General features: G+C 44.1%; 1 protein-coding gene across 6 annotated transcripts in view; it reads left to right on the plus strand.

Annotated features, from left to right (window-relative positions):
• MYO1B (myosin IB) overlaps positions 1-16,341 on the plus strand; it is a 179,708-nt gene that overhangs the window by 125,051 nt on the left and 38,316 nt on the right. For 3 of the 6 annotated variants that reach the window (XM_046018231.1, XM_046018233.1, XM_046018235.1), the window contains exons 10-15: positions 1,269-1,416; positions 1,675-1,793; positions 7,113-7,199; positions 7,849-7,914; positions 13,332-13,337; positions 15,499-15,603. In XM_046018231.1, the coding sequence (XP_045874187.1) occupies positions 1,269-1,416; positions 1,675-1,793; positions 7,113-7,199; positions 7,849-7,914; positions 13,332-13,337; positions 15,499-15,603 (531 nt within the window). The remainder of the gene's footprint in view (positions 1-1,268; positions 1,417-1,674; positions 1,794-7,112; positions 7,200-7,848; positions 7,915-13,331; positions 13,338-15,498; positions 15,604-16,341) is intronic. The other 3 variants (XM_046018232.1, XM_046018234.1, XM_046018236.1) reach the window with 1 other exon arrangement.

Genomic DNA, 16,341 nt, shown 5'->3' on the forward strand with positions numbered 1-16,341 from the left:
TCTTAAACACTATCCTAACTTCTTTGTTAATGTGGCACTTGGAAAATTGCTCCCAGTAGGACATGCCGTAGTAACTGTACTGTACTTCCCAGTGGGACAGCTGTGGTGGTGAGGAGGTGGGGAGGAGATCAGATCAGCTGAAACAGGACTGGCATCAGTTCATCTTCAAGGCTGAGTGAAAATGACATGGGGTTCTTTCCTGCTCTCTCTATTATTGTATGTTTGAAATTTTCCATGAGAAAAAGCTCACATGACTCCCATCACTAGGTAGCCTTGTCACAAACAAAACAAGAAAGCTGGGCCATTCTCAAAAAAAAAAAGTGTTTCCTTGAGAGTGTAATTTGTTAAAACTCTGTAAACATCCTCATATGGGAAGCCTGTTGATGTGGGGGCAGGATTGAAGAGTTGGGTTCAAGTCCAGTTCTGTAATGCTTTGCCTGGCAAATCATCAGCACTCAGTAAAAGTTTATGACCAATGGAATGTTCCTTGTTACCTGTAATGCCTTGGGTCAGGCACTTCACCTTTGCAACCAGCCTTTCTTGGGTGAAATAAACGAGGAGGGTTTTATGTAGGAGGTTATAAAAAAGCTTTTTGTTTGGTTTCCTTTCTAGCATCAGAACCCAGTATAAATTCACCTCTTTTTTTTTTTTTTTTAAAGATTCCATCCATTTATTTGACAGACAGAGATCACAGGTAGGCAGAGGCAGGCATAGAGAGAGGAGGAACCAGGCTCACTGTGAGCAGAGAGCCCAATGCAGGGCTCAGTCCCAGGACCCTGAGACCATGACCTGAGCCAAAGGCAGAGGCTTAACCTATTGAGCCACCCAGGCACCTCAGAACCCAGTATAAAGACACATACGTACATGCATACACATGTGAGTGTGCTTACACACACACACACACTCACACTCTCACACAATGAGCTGCTGCAGACGAAATGGATTAGAGTTCAAGGACTGGCTCTCAGCCTCCTCTTCCCCATCATCCTCTTTGCACCCGTATACCCCCTTGCCAGAGTGTGCAGATTACCCTGGGGATCCTTGAATCACAGCGTGAAATCACTGAACAGGTTAGAGCCCCACACGGGTGCTACATCAGGTCCATTAATAGGTTTGCCTTTTGGAGAGCTTCACCTCCGACACTTGGTCTTTTCACTGTTGTTTTTTTTTTCAGAAACGAATCTGTTATTAGATTCAGTAAAACTAATAATAATAGTAATAAAAGAATGACAGAAAGAAAACAGCAGTTTTTCTCCTCCCCTCCCCAGAACGCCATGCAGATTGTAGGTTTTCTGGATCACGAAGCCGAGTCTGTCTTGGAGGTGGTGGCCGCGGTCTTGAAACTGGGGAACATCGAGTTCAAGCCCGAATCTCGAGTGAATGGTTTAGATGAAAGCAAAATCAAAGACAAAAATGGTAAGTCAATGGAGCGCAGCCTTGTTGAGCAAACTTGCTTTGAACTTCTGCCTAGTTTTTAATCTAGAAAGTAAAACTTGTTTCTCATGGGTTCGAAAACACTTTCCAGTGTAACTGAACAGAATCGTAATTAGAGCTGAGTGTTAAGTCTTTCGAGTGATAAATTTTATACTGTTTGGTTTGTATGTGATTTAGAAAGAACACCGTAAGCCTTGCAGATGGTTTTGAGCGGTCACCTCTCATGTCCCTACCCCACAGAGTTAAAGGAAATCTGTGAGCTGACCGGCATCGATCAGTCCGTTCTAGAACGAGCATTCAGTTTCCGAACGGTGGAGGCCAAGCAGGAGAAGGTTTCGACTACACTGAACGTGGCTCAGGTGGGTAAAGCGTAATGCCCAGAAGTGAGTTTTTAAAAAGTCTGTAATTTTATTTAAATAAAATCAAAGATTTGATTTTGCAGGCTGTTATGTGAGCTGTCATACGGTTGGAGGCACTGTTCTGAGCACTGGGGCACTGCCGCCAACTAAGCCGAGAAGGATCCCTGCCCTCATGGAGATTAAAAGTTTGGCAGGAGGAGTCAGATGATAACCAGTAGAACTAGTCAGTAGATAAATTTATAGAGCAGGCTCGCAGCAGACCAGGAGCAAACTAGAGCCCTGGAAGGGAGACCCACAGTGCTGGGGCAGGGCCATCGGGGCTGAGTGAGCTGGGAAAGGATGCCAGTGGCATGGCCTGCCTTGTGTTTCCAAGGGTCCTGCTGGCTGCAGTGTGGCGAGGAGAGGGTACGGGGAGAACGGGCACAAGCAGGGTGTCTTAGTTTGGGCTGCTGTAATAGGACACCATAGTCTGGGTGGCTTAAATGAAAAAGCCTGTTTATTCTTCCTCATAGTTCTAGAGGCCAGAAATCTGAGGTCAGGAGGCCAACTTGGCAGCACTCTCAGTGAGGGCCACCATCCTGGTTGATAGACCGCCACCTTCTTGCTGTATCATGTTCAGCCAGCAGCGGTGGAGGAAGGGAGAACACGTGCGGGTATCCCATCCCCTTGTAAGGAACACGGATCCCGTCATGGGAGCTCTCCCCTCATGACCTCATCTGACATCCAAATCTGACTGTCTCCTAAAGGCTCCACCTCCAAACACCCTCCCACTGGAGATGAGGGCTTGAGCGTAGAGCTGCGGGCGGGTGGAGGGACTACACATACATTCCGCTCATGGCCCTGGAGAGCTCCGGGGAATGTGTGCTAACCCAGAAATGATGGGGGCTTAGCCAGGACGTAGCGGTGGAGCAAGAAGCAGTCTCGATTGGGTATCGTTTGAAGGTAGAGGCCACAAGCGTGCCGCGGGCTTGATAGGCGGTATGAGAGAAAGGAAGAGTCAAGGAGGACTCCCAGCACTTTTCACCCAAGCAACCAGGGAAATAGAATCTCCATCCACCGATTTGGAGAACGCTGTGGGAGAAGCCAGTGTGTAGTCGAATGGCCAACGTGGCCTCACTGCCTGCCTTCTTGTCTACTGTCCATCTGAAGCCAGGGAAGTCTAAGACCCCAATCTGAGTGGCTTATTTCTTCGCTCCTTTGGTTCAAGTTAGGTGGACAAAGGGATGGACGGATGGAGGTGTGTGTGGATGTTATTACCCAGGCGACTTCCGGAACCCTTTGTTCTGTGGCTTAGACATGTTCCCACTGGCTAGTGCTGATCTGGACTGGAATTAAAGGACTAGTTTGGGACTGTTCCCACAAAGGTCTACTTTATTCTCACCCACCTGCGTTCTCCTCCTCTTTGTAAGTGGCCTTAAGCATCTGTAAGACAGTAGGCGGCTTTACTCTCTGTCTTGGCTGCTCTGCACGGGTCTCTGCTGCCAACCCAAGGATGCCCGTGTCTGTAGCTTTCTTTCAGTGTTGATTCTTGTTTTAGGTGAGCTGTTCTGACGATGAAAAATACTATGTCTTTGCGTGTATGTAAATTCTTCAGCTATAACTTTGTGTCACCTTCTTCCTAAGTTACTACTTCTGCTGTCCTGTCTGTCCAGGGCAGCCCGACTAATGCAGAGTCAGATGGTAAGCGACTAACTTCATCAAGAAAAATTGGTTGGACATCCTCAGCACAGGCCCCTCTGTAGACCATTAGCAGGAGCAAGGGATGAAAGGAGACTTCATAGAGAAGATGGTTTCGGAGCCAGTCTTGAAGGATTTAGATGTATCAAGAATGGGCAAAAGTGCATTTCAAAAAGAAAACAGTGAGAAAAGGAGGCCACATCCAGGGGAGGGTCGGTCAGGCTCAGCTGTAGCTTCAGACTTGTGAAATGGGTTCAGAGCAACATGGCTGGAAAGGTTGAGGGTGGAGGCAGTTCTCAAACTTGAGTGCCCATCAGCACCTCCTGGAGCGTCCTGCAGCCATGCCTGGGAAGCGCTGGCTTCAGCAGGTCTGCGGTAGGACTGAAGAAGGTCTCACAGTTTCAGTGCTGCTGCTGCTGCTGGCACGGGGACCACATTTTGAAAACCACTGTATTGAGGGTCACACTGAGTCTGGACGTTTTCAGTGGCCAGAGCGGGGATCGTTGAGTATAGGCGGTTGCAGAGAGAAGATGCCTGCTGTGTTTAAGAGAGCCCTTTCGGAATATCCACACAGATGCGGGTATGTGCAGAATCTGCTGTGGTGTTTTCACTGTGTGTTTTACTCTTGCCTTTTAATCATCCTGTACGGAAACCAGGCCCAGGTGCCTCCGACTTACGAGCTGGAGTCATCTTGCTTCCCTGGGTTGAACTTTGCCACATTCTTAACCTTTGGCATAAAAGAATTTGGCTTGAGATCCTTGATTTTTCAGCTCCATATTCAAGTTCTTTTTTTCTTAATTTTTTAATGTATTAGGGTTCTACCGATCTTACAGCCTAAAAGGTTTCAATTCTGGCAAGAAGTAATTCGTTTTATTAACATTTCCTCATAGCTTTGATTCTTGGGCCCCATTATCATGTTTATCGCCCCATTCCTCATTCTCCCCAAGGCATTTTGATCTTTCCTCAGATACAGCAAATAATATGAAATGATAGACACTGAAGACAGAGCTGTCTTGCAGCTTCTGCTGCATCCTCCCTTCCTGGCTTCCATGGCCCTCGGTGATCTGACCCTGCACAGTTGATCTCAGTTTATTCCCTTCTGAGTTCGCTAAATGCCATTCTTATTTTTACCCGATGCCTTTGCTCCTACTTCTCCCTTACCCAGATGCCTTGGCTAATTATTCCCTGCCTGTCTGAATGGTCCATCCTGTTACACCTCATCCAGGAAGCCTTCCTAGATCTCATTGGCCCCCTGTTTTCCCTTCTCTGAATTCTTTTTCTCCAGCTCTTGGACACTTGCTCTCTGATTATTTCTCTCATCTTGGTTTGATCTCCACTGCTCTGCCCTGAACCCCTAGAGGCTTGGCCACATGGCCGTACATCTGTGTATCTCCTTCGTCTGGGCCGCAGACTAAGAGCGGGCATCTGCAAAGCCCATTCCACTGGGGATCTTTCTTAGTGAGCTTCACGCTGCTGCAGAAACGCGTGGTCTCCTCATATTGTGCTTAGAATCTGAGATGGTGAATCGGCGCACTTGGTGTCTTCCTTATTTCTACCTACCTCGGTAGTAATCCTTACATGAAAATAAACATTTCTTCCCCTACCTTGGAGGACATTATTGTGGAAATGAGGGGGCATGAGTCAGACTTAGGACGTCAGTCCGGGCAGATGGGCGGCTCCGGGGGCCGGGAGAGCTCACAGGCATATCGTACTCGAGGAAGGGGTAGTTTTGTTGTTGTGGTTCTGTTTCATTTGGTTTGCTTGCTTTTTAAAATTTGAATCTGAGTACCTTTAAGGTGGAATGCATCTTTCAATGCCTGCACATCCTACCGCTGCCCACTCATTGCTATCAGACAGTCCCTGGAAACATTTGAGTTTGAGACTTCAGGAATAAATGATTTGTTTGAAGGAAGCAAAGAAGATTAATATATTGGCGGTGAATACACTTGAAAAAATACAAAGCAGTGCCAGAATAAGTTGTCACTATTAGTTCAATTGCATATTGAAATGGGGGTTTGTTGGAAGCAGATGGCATACGACTAAAAAAACCAGATGCCATTATAATGGCATTCTGTTTGCAAATAGGTGATATTTGGAGATTATGTGGTATTTTGAGGTAACTGGAATTAACAAGAAGAAAGCAGAAAGGATGAAGAAAGAGTTCTATAGGCTCATGAGTGGGAAAGGAAGAGGATACTTCAGAAATCATAATATAAATACATGTATAGACTTACTGTGTGTCAGGCACTGTTCTAGGCACTTGCATGGCCTATTTTAAGAAAGTAAACCCTAGAAGGAAGGAGGGTAGAGAAAAGGTATTTGTTCTAAAGCTAGGCTCCTTTCTCTATTTCAGCATTTCCATGCATTTTCTGCAGTGGGGTCATTAACCACCGTCACCCTCCAAGACAACGCAGGCCACTTGGGTTCTGTTTGCTAACCTCTGGGTGGATTTTCTAGCTCTCGTTGGAGTGGCTGCCTGAGATGTGGGGAGAAAGATTTGGGATAGCATGGAAGTGTCAGATGATAGAAAAAGGTGCCCTAAAGTTGCTGTACATTGCCTGCGTGGTGACCGTGTGATTAAAGTTGTTACTTCTGTAGAAAGAAACATGGAAAAAGAACTTCCTATAACCTAATTCTTCATAAAATACAAGTGTAATGGTTTACTTTCATAGTAATGCCCACATTTCTGCTCCTAAGCTGTGAAATGCACACACAGGGCCCGAGCATCAGAGCAGCAGCTCTGCTCCCCCGAGGCTGCTGGCGCTCGTGCGCAGTCCTCCCCAGGAGCACCGCGTCACGCAACTCTCGTTGGTCCACGATTGCAGCACCCGCGTGGCACCCGATACACTTAGGGGCTCTTGGGTTCGCCCCAGCAGGCCTCCCTTTCTCCATTGTGTGCACCCTAGGTCCGGCTCAGCGAGACTTGGTCTTTGGCCTCTTCTTTGTCAAGTACCTCTGAACAGCTTCAAATAAATAAGCAAATAAAAACCTTTGAATTTTATTTTATCCAGCATATTGTCCACCAGCACACCGTGACACTGGGTGTTATGGAACATTGTTTTTTAGATGTTCAGAAGATGCGGTGAAGGAAAACATTTAGAAATCTCCGCAGTCAGCGTCATTTTTATGTGTTTTCTTTGAGTTCCTTTCCCATGTGTACGGGTTAAAAAGATAGAGTCTTCATATAAAACGCACAGTTTCTTATTTTCATAAAACATAAGCATTTTCCATTTTATTACCTAATTTTCATAATGATCATTCTGTGATGACTGTGTGACTTCCCTTTCAGTGGCGTTCATTTATTTTACTGTTCCCCTGTTGTTGGACTTCTAAATTGCCTCTGATTTTCCTCTCTTCGGTAATACTGAGTTGGATATCTTTCTGGAGAAAGTGTTTGCAATATTTTGAATTAGTTTCCTGGGATGCAAAAAAGCGTAGTAATTGGATATAAATAATTTGCCCAATTCTCTTAATGGTTTGACTGTTCAGAGTATAATGAAGACTGGCTCTGAAAAGACATTTGAGATAAAAGAGCTTTAATATTTAAAAAATAGCTTTATTACCTTACTGAAATTGACCATTGTGACAGTTGTGGTTGCTGAGTTTTTCTTTTTCTTTCTTTCTTCTTTTTTTTTTTAATAGGCATATTACGCTCGTGATGCCCTGGCTAAAAACCTTTACAGCAGATTGTTTTCCTGGTTGGTAAATCGAATCAATGAAAGCATTAAGGTACTGAGTTTCAATCACTGGATAAATCAGCTGTCGTAAATGGTATTTAGAGTGTAAGCAATAAGTTAAAGATACTTTAATTTTATAGTCAGATAATTGATTACAACTTACAAAGGTTGTTCCTTAAGAAGAATTTACCTCGCATAGGATTGTAATTTGTCAGGATTCTGTTTACTTTGTTTTGCCATTTTGCTCTAAGAAATCTCACCCATCAGTGGTCTTGGTCTAACGGTCTTGCAGAGTTATTCTGAGAGCATCCCAGGTCTTGGTTGTCGTTCATCTAACTAGCTGTGCGTACTTGGCTAACAGCTCACTTGACCTCTCTAGCTGCTGATGCGTTCTTCAGGAGAGTGAGGGGACTGGAGTACTGGCGTTTTGAAAGGCCCTGCCTGTAGCATAACCCTGAGTGACCTTTTATTATATTAAAACATTACTAATACCATCTTTAAATTAAGTCACCCATTTAAATTTCTGTAAGATTTCATACTAGTATTCTATCTCATACATTAAAAAAAACTACACTAAATTATAGTTATTCTCCTTGTTGTGCAATGCAATTAACTTACAGTATGTCTATATTCCTTAGTATGCTTTTAGTGTTCTGTTTCAGGCCTAAATTAACCCATCAATTTTAAACATTTTTTTAAAGGCACAGACCAAAGTGAGAAAGAAGGTCATGGGTGTTTTGGACATTTATGGCTTTGAAATTTTTGAGGTAAGCTTTTTTTCTAGCTTTTGTATTATCTTTATTAATGAAGAACAGTTGGAAATTAAATTGTATATTCTATGGACAACATTTAATAATATCTACAAAGAAATCTACAAAGAAAGCTTTTCGCAGGTGTAACAAAACGTGTGTGTGTGTGTGTGTGTGTGTGTTGAATGCTGAGAGCCAGCATTTTGGAGAGAGTGCTATCAGAGAAAGAACTTCTGGTATCAGTATTTGACTTCTGTAATTGCAAATCCAGAATATTCTCACTGCAAAATTACCAACAAGGCATGTGGATATTGTGCTTTTAGTCATTCGTTCATCTGTAAGAAAGGGAAGCAAGATGGTGCCGTGAGATAGCGTGGAGCTGAAGAGTTGGATGCTGGCTGCGGCCTGGCCAAAGCTGGTCACTCCATCCCTGCTGGTCTCAGACAGAGAAGGTCTGGACTGGGCGATTTATTGGGTCTCATCCAGCTGCGATCTTTCGACATGAGTTCTGTTGTAAAGGTTGAAAGAATTTCTGTGGAAGTTCATAATGAATTTTTTAAACAGACTCCATGCCTATTACAGATTAAATATTGAAACATTATACACTTACATTAGAATTTCCTATTTATTTTCTTGCTAACTTTGACGTTCAGAAGCCATTTTAAGGACTTTTTATTTTTGCCCCCTCCCCCATATTAAGGACCTTTTAAAGCACTTACTCTTACTTTTGGAGTGGTATTTTAGTCTGGTTTGGTAAAATAAGAAGTAGATCAAGCTCTTCCTCTCTTTATTCCCCCTATAAGCGATGATTTGTGAATTCCTTTAAATAAGCAGTCCGTGCCCAGAATGACCACGCAAAGCCTTCATATGTTCGAAATTATTAGGTTCACAGAGTAGGGGGAAAAAAAAATCAGCCATTCCCTGTGCTAAGCTAGGCCTTTCTAGCAAATGTCTTTTTCTTACAACATTTATTTCTGTGATCGTACCTTTTCCCTGTTTGACCACAGTCCGTACTGAGTGCAATGCTACCTGTGTGTAAGCATTGTGGTAAGTGGTACATACGTTATCTGATTAAATTTTCACCAAAATGTCATGAAATCTTTCCAGTTATTCCTGCTCTGAAGGTCAAGTAGCTATCCTAAGGTTACAGAGCCACCAAAGGGCAAACTCAGGACCTCCTATAAGGCACTTTTCTCCCCAGACTCACAGGGTCCCCAGTACGTGGAAATAGGGAGAAACCCCAAATGTGCTAAGTTTCTGGTGCCCTATATTTCTGTGCCCTTGTCATCATTCCGAGCTGGCAGCGTGGGGAGCCCCCCGGGGTTGTGTGGTGTGCTCACGGCCCCATGTGGGGCATCTGTGCCGTGTGATGGCTGCCCGCCCCCCCCCATCCTGGCCCTCGAAGATGCTCCTCAGCACAGTGTCTGCTTGTATGGGTGCCCCTGTAGCAGACTCTGCTAAGGAGAGCTCCTGGGCTCTTGTAGTGGGGAAGAATTTGAGGTTTGTGAGTTAGGAGAATTGCTTGAATATACTCAGAACTACCCTCAAATAGAAAAAGTTTTTTCTAAAAAAGAAACCCTCAAACCAGAAATTTGAACCAAGACCAGATCTAACCAGTCATGTCTATAGCTGATCTTATGATGCCTCTAAAATTGTGAGAAATTAATTTTCTTTGCCCATGCAATAAATGCTTTGATTTTTCCCCCAAGTTCCTTGAGAGAATTAAGATTTGTCTTTCATTGCAACTAGTTGTTCTCTTCATTTTTCTATCTAAACCTCAGATTAATCTTCCAAATATCTCTATTATTAATAATCTGCTTGATGATTTATAAGTCAGTTTACTTGGGGGGAGTCAGAATACAGATTTGGTTGCACTCTTCTAGATACTTTTACCTGCTTTTTGATACAGAATTAGAGGGCTTTTATATATATATATATATATATATATATATATATATATATATATATAAACTGTATTCACATGCACACCCCAGGTGCCATCCTACATTTTCCTGGCTTCTCAGCAAAATTAGAACTCATGGAAACATCAGAAAGTCCATCATACCAAACATGAGGGAGTCGGTAATTAAAGACTTAAAAGAGGCTCCGGGTGGCTCAGTTGGTTAAGTAACTGCTTTCGGCTCAGGTCATGGTCCCAGAGTCCCAGGATGAAGTCCCATGTCAGTCTCCCAGCTCCGTGGGGAGTCTGCTTCTGCCTCTGACCCTCCCCCTCTCATGCTTTCTCTCACCATCTCTCTCTCAAATAAATAAATAAAATATTAAAAAAAAAAAATAAAGACTTAAGAGTACCAGAAGCTGAAGTTAGAGCCCAAGGTCTGACTTGGGAAGAAGTATTTCAGATCCTCATCAGCATGCAAATGAGAATTTCTATGATATTGTCTCCCCAAGTGAAAAGAAACTGATGGAATAGAGAGAGAATTCTGTCTTTGTTTTTCCATGAAACTTGACTGCAGGAATTAAGGGTTCTGCCTTTTAGAACACCCTGGGCATCACTTTATAAATTAGACCATGAAGGTTCAGAAGAAAATTGTTTTAATGTTTCTCATTCTGGCTCATGACCCCATTGACAGTTCCCATGAAAACGTTTTTCAGCTGAGCTGGTGGAAACCTTTCATTCATTTTGGTCCGTCTCTAAATGGAAGAGAGAAACTGGTGCATTAGACCATGGAATGATGACCCATGGATTTGACTGCAAAGCATTTCCGGGCCAGCTGCGTGAATAACCCTGCCTGGCTGGCCGCATGCGATCTGCTGTCAGTTTGGGAAACAGATTAGTGGAAGACACTGATACCAAAAATAAGAGGAAGGGAGTTAAAAATGCATAGAGAAGAAAAATCTAGCTATAAATCCTTGTTGAACGGAAGTCCATTTTTGCAAGGGAAGAGAGTACTATAATCCAGACACTCCATTTCCACATTCCACACTCCAATCCATTAAGTTTGAATGTTCTTATAACTGATCTCTGAGAAACATTTAAGCCTCATCGTGAAACAACAAATGAAAAAATTCAGTGAAATTCTAAACGACGTTGAGCCATCGAAATGGATTCAGCTTTTTTCGAAGTGCTTATCTGGGAAGTACTAAACATGGCAGGTAGTTTTCCGGGAAAATCTAAGAAATTATTAGTGTGCTGTGGACCAAAGCAGAACAGCAGGCTGGATCTTTCACTTTTCATACATTCGAGCTGGCTTTGAGCAGGCAAAGCACTGGTTACTCTGAGTCAGGCAGCCTGTATTCATCTTGGCCGCACGAACCCCACTGAAAGTGACCCATTTACGGTGAGAATAGGAGAGGTTGGGTGCGATGATTGTCCGGATAAAGCACCTGAGAGACGAGTGAGAGTCAGTGTAGCCTGATAAGTCTGTCTCATGATTATGAGATTTGTTTTCTAGATTGTTTTTAAAAGAAAATTGATTCTGATTCTAGGCAATACCTTCTGTTCCAGCTTTTCTCCTTTAATTTTGTTCTTCGTGTGCCAGAGAACTTAACGAGGAGAGAGAATTTTTAAAGTACGTTTTAGAATGGAAATGATAGGGAATAATATGGTTCATAATACGTATGTGTATATCACTACTCTTGCTTTTTAACTTTTTAAATCAAAGCTTATTTTATATTAAGAGCACAATAATGCTGTTTTTCTTAAAATTTATCATATATGAATATGTACTGGGAAGAAAACGGTCATGTATTTAAAGAGTGCAAGACTTAAATATCCACCTGTCTTAGCATAAGGTATCACTAGCCTCCTCTGTTGCTGAGAAAATACTGATCTATTAGCAACTGGCCAGTATTTCTGACCCATCTTTCAAAATCCTTCCAAACGGAAAGTTCAAGAGAATATAACTAGTTGTGACCTTCACTGGGAGTATGATTTTCTGTTTGTTTGATGTAGAGAAGGTGGACTGAAACTCGGAATTCTTGAAAGAAACCCTAGATTTTAAAGTTTCGGTCTATGATTTTACCTCTAAATCTGGCAAGTTCTTCCCAGCCCAGGCTGCAGTCGGTGAATGTAACATAGAGCAGCATGGAACCTAGACGCCCAGCTGCGCACCTGTTTTCCCTAGAGCAGTCCCGTGAGGGTGCGGCGGTTCTGGACTTCACACAGGGAGATTGTATGAGGGAAATTCTGGACGTGCTTGTTCAAAGATGTTCCCCACAGTTTTAGTTTTATCATAGCCTCAGCCTTTAGGGATAAATAGGAGTCAAGACAGTGGAGACACGTCCCACGCACGGGGCATGGCTAGAACACTGGCGACAGAATGGGGAGATGAGTCAGTCAAGCTCCTGCTCGCATCCTCCCGAGAGAGAACATCGGTTCGCGAGACTGCCGTGGGGACAGCGCCTGGCTCAGCGATCACTGCCACCCACAGTTCGGGACACAAAAGTATCCAAAGAGCACGTTGCTTTGGGGCCTTTAGATTCACAGGATGGTTCCTAGACCCAGTTTAGCTATTTTCTAAGGGGGGAGGGACGCCGGTGGAAAAGCTGGTGATACTTCGTGCCTGTGTACCTGAAGGAGTCTTCCGGACCTGTGCGGGTTACAGCTACACAAACTGTTTCCGGGCCGTTCCTTCATTGTTTGCAGATCGCGAATGTTTGTATGTTATTTTTAAGGATTTGTGAAGTCCCGTTTCCCAAAACAGGGCGATGTCAGCCGTGTAAGCATCGACCCCGAGAAGCGGGGCTGTCTTCACGGGCGGCAGTGGTGCTTGCTCTGGGGGTTGCTAACAGGCTGCGCGGGCCGCAAGGTGTGTTTGCAGTTGAGGCGGAGATGTTTCTGAGGGGAAGTCAGCCGGGTTCTGCCTTGATCATTGTGCTAGTCTACGTCTTCTTGTTCTTTAGACAAGGTAGAAGAGACAAGTTTTTTTCTTAGGCCGTCTCTGGAACGTTCTCTCCTTACCACATGGTTTATGTTTGAAGGCAGACCTTGCAGGGACAGCACCGGGTGGGTTGCCGTGGTGAGAAAGAGGAGGTTGGATTTTGCTGGATCTCTCCGCTCTTTTTGTAACCTACCAGTTACTTCTGTCTGACCCTTGCGGGGGGGTGGGGGGGATGTGTCGTTTACGTTTCCTAAGAATTTAGAATTAGAAGCATTAGATACGGAAGCCTTGGGACGTCACGCAAGTTCCTATGAGGTATGGTTTGAATCAAACTGTTTTCATCCTGCATAGCTCCCACCTAGCGGAACCACAGTTCAGACACCGCGTGTAGGTATCGGGAGCCTGTGTGGTTTTTTTTTTAGCCGATTGGACATGTGTCTTGATTTCACGTTTTATGCCAATCAGAAACATAGCCTGATGGTAAAATCTGTCATTTGCACCAGTGAATAACCATCAATAAGCATTTACTTTTAGAGGTTTATTGCGAATTAAGAACTGACTGCATTTTGTGTAATCTGTCCCTTTTTGCGCCAGAATGCAGTAAGTATGAAGTGTTTGCAGTGACATCCCTGCATGCGCCTGTGTTAACGGCTTCTCCAGCTGTGTGGGTTTTGCAGTAAATGGCCATTGATTAACTGTGTGCAGATACGAAATAGAGTTCATACAGGAACTTTTACATACGGAGGGGAAATCTCGTTTGGGCCTGACTTACCCCTGAAGCTGTGTTGTTGTTGTGAAGCTTTGCCTCTGATTTCTAACCCGCTTGTGTGCATTTCACAGTCATGTTGCAAAGCGCATCTCCAGCTGCTTGTAGCCATGTCACGTGTCCAAGGACACTGCTCTCCTCTTGCTTCTCGCCATTAGTCACCATTTGAAGATTTAGCATAATTTTGTTTAAATAGCTCCATGAACATAGACTTATTATAACAGAAGGGATTTTAACTGTTGAATAAACCATCAAAACTTTAATTTTATTTATAAGTTTGTTTTGGAGTAGTAATATTATAAGGATATATTTTGCGATACAGAGAACACCAGACTTCCTTTTGAGAAATGGCCTTCTGAACAGAATTGTAATAAGGCGTCTAGGCTAGATGGACATCATCTTCTATTCAAAATTGTTAAGCTCTAACGATTGGAGCACATGGGTTTTAAAACTTTATGTGAACATGAGTACTGGGGAATGCCCTTTGTGTCTCAGACTGTTTGTTGAAAGTATTGAAAATAAATGTGTTCTTAGTAAAAACCTTCATGATTAAAAACAAAAAAACAGAAAACAAAACTCTTTGACCAGACTTAACATTAGAAGATTAGCCAGTGACGGTGTGTATGTGTCATTCATGGTTTAGAGTGAAAAGTTCTCCCTGATTAATGAGTTCATCACTGGTGATAGGAAACCCTTAGCTGAATTCTAGGAAAGAATGTAGTCAGACACTGCATCGTAAGTCTCATTTTAAAATTTGTCCTACATAGGAGCAAAGTTGATTTTGAAAGTTCAGCTTTCGAAAAGCTCTGTGACCTTTTTGCTACCATCATTTACGGAGAGATTGGAAGGCCAGTTGCTCTGTGTATTCAGGAGAAACCGCAAGCTTCAGTTTCCCACTGGGATGCTCGTGGCTCGCTAGGGCCAGGACTGACTGGCCGCCTCAGTAGGAGGAAGTCAGGTTTATCAGCGGTGGGGTTGTATGTCCCCGCTCCCACGGCCACCATCTCCGCTCTGCAAAGACAGACGACAGAGGTGAAAATAACATGTCTTACCACCAGATCTACCTCTTCCCGGATGGTGTGGCTCCTGGTGGAGTGTATCCCTTCAACAGACATGCATTTCTGTGCCCTCCGTGTGTGCGGTGACACGTGAAGCCCTGCGGGTGGCCCAGACAGGACTCGGGTGCAGCTCTTCCATCAGAGCTGGTCGGAGTAACTCCAACAGGAAGGAGAAGCTGCTGAGGACCAGACAAGCGATAAATACGGGAGCCTCTGAGAAGAGTTTCTCACTGGGGAAATGATTTTGATGTGCTGATTCCCTTGAATCTCTGTTTTTAGGCACTTTGCTGTTTATTCACCCACAAGTCACGTGGAGAACTTGCTAGGTGCACGGTGCTGTATGGGGCACGGGCTTCCACTGGTGAGCGGAAGAGGCACGTGGTCAGCCCTTGCCCGTCTAGGGAGACAGACAGGACGGAAACTAATCGATGTACCCGTATACCGAGGCCCGCACGCATATACACATAGTGTGATTTTTAGAAAGTGCTGGTGTCTCAGAGTCAGAATGAGGGAGCAGACCCTGGCTGGGGGAGCAAGAGGTCAGGTCAGGGAGATTCTCTCGAGCTGCAGAGTTTCACCCGAGAATGGTGGATTGGGAACTTGGGTGACAGAGATTATAAATCTCACTGTTTCGGATCCTTTAGGGGAAACTATTTTTTTATTTTTTTACCATGTGTGGGCTACTCCTCTGTCTGCTAAAAATCTTCATCTTTCCAAACACTGCATAACTTGTGTACACTTCATTCACCCCCCCGGACTCATGAACCATTTCTCGAGTGCCTGCAGCGTGCACGCCTCTGTGTGCCGGGCCTCGGTTAAACCTGCGAGACCATGTGTGTGTGTGTGTGTTTCTTGTGGACTGAGACGCTTGGGTGTCACTGCCGTGGGAGAGCTAATGGCACGGATTGTAAGGCTGCCTTCGTTTTTCTCCCTGTAGGACAACAGCTTCGAGCAGTTCATTATCAATTATTGTAATGAGAAGCTGCAGCAGATCTTCATCGAACTGACCCTGAAGGAGGAGCAGGAGGAGTACGTGCGGGAGGTAATGTTGCCGGACATTGTTTTGAGTTCCTTTTTCACTCATCATACCAATTGTGGATTCAGAAGTCGATGTCAACAGGATTCTAAAGTCAGGTTTATCTAAGTTTAATCGCGTTGTATCTTTTATAAATTCGTTTGTTACGACATCTAAACTATCTGGGATTATCTTTGCTGCTCTGCTGCTTGTGCCTAGAACAGTGCCTGGTACATAGCAGGTTCTCAGTAAGTATCCATTGACTGGCTTGAGTCTTAGTAGATTCTAATGCAATGATGTAAAATAATAGTATGTTTAAAAAAAAAAAAGAGTCAGAAGAATGAGCCAACAGCAGTGGTATATCCATACCAGGGCCCACTACTCAGCGATTAAAAAGGAATAATCACCATTTGCAACAACATGGTTGGACCTAGAGGGTTTTACGCTAAGTGAAATAAGGCAGACTGAGAAAGACAAATATCATGTGATTTCAGTCTTGCGGAATCTAAAACACAAAACAAGATGAATACACAAAAGGCAAAATCTGGCCCATAAACACAGGGAACAGACGGATGGTTGCCAGAGAGAAGTGGGCTAGAGAACAGGCAGACGGGTGCGGGAGAACAAGAGCCTCAGGCTTCCGGTTATGGAACAAGCCACTCACAGGAGTGAAGGGCGCGGCATGGAATCCAGTCAGTGGGACGGTAAGCGTGTTGCGTGGTGACAGACAGGAGCTGCCCTGTGGGCACAGCGTACGGTTTGGAG

This window comes from Meles meles, chromosome 9 (genome assembly GCF_922984935.1).
Source record: "Meles meles chromosome 9, mMelMel3.1 paternal haplotype, whole genome shotgun sequence".
NCBI lineage: Eukaryota > Metazoa > Chordata > Mammalia > Carnivora > Mustelidae > Meles > Meles meles.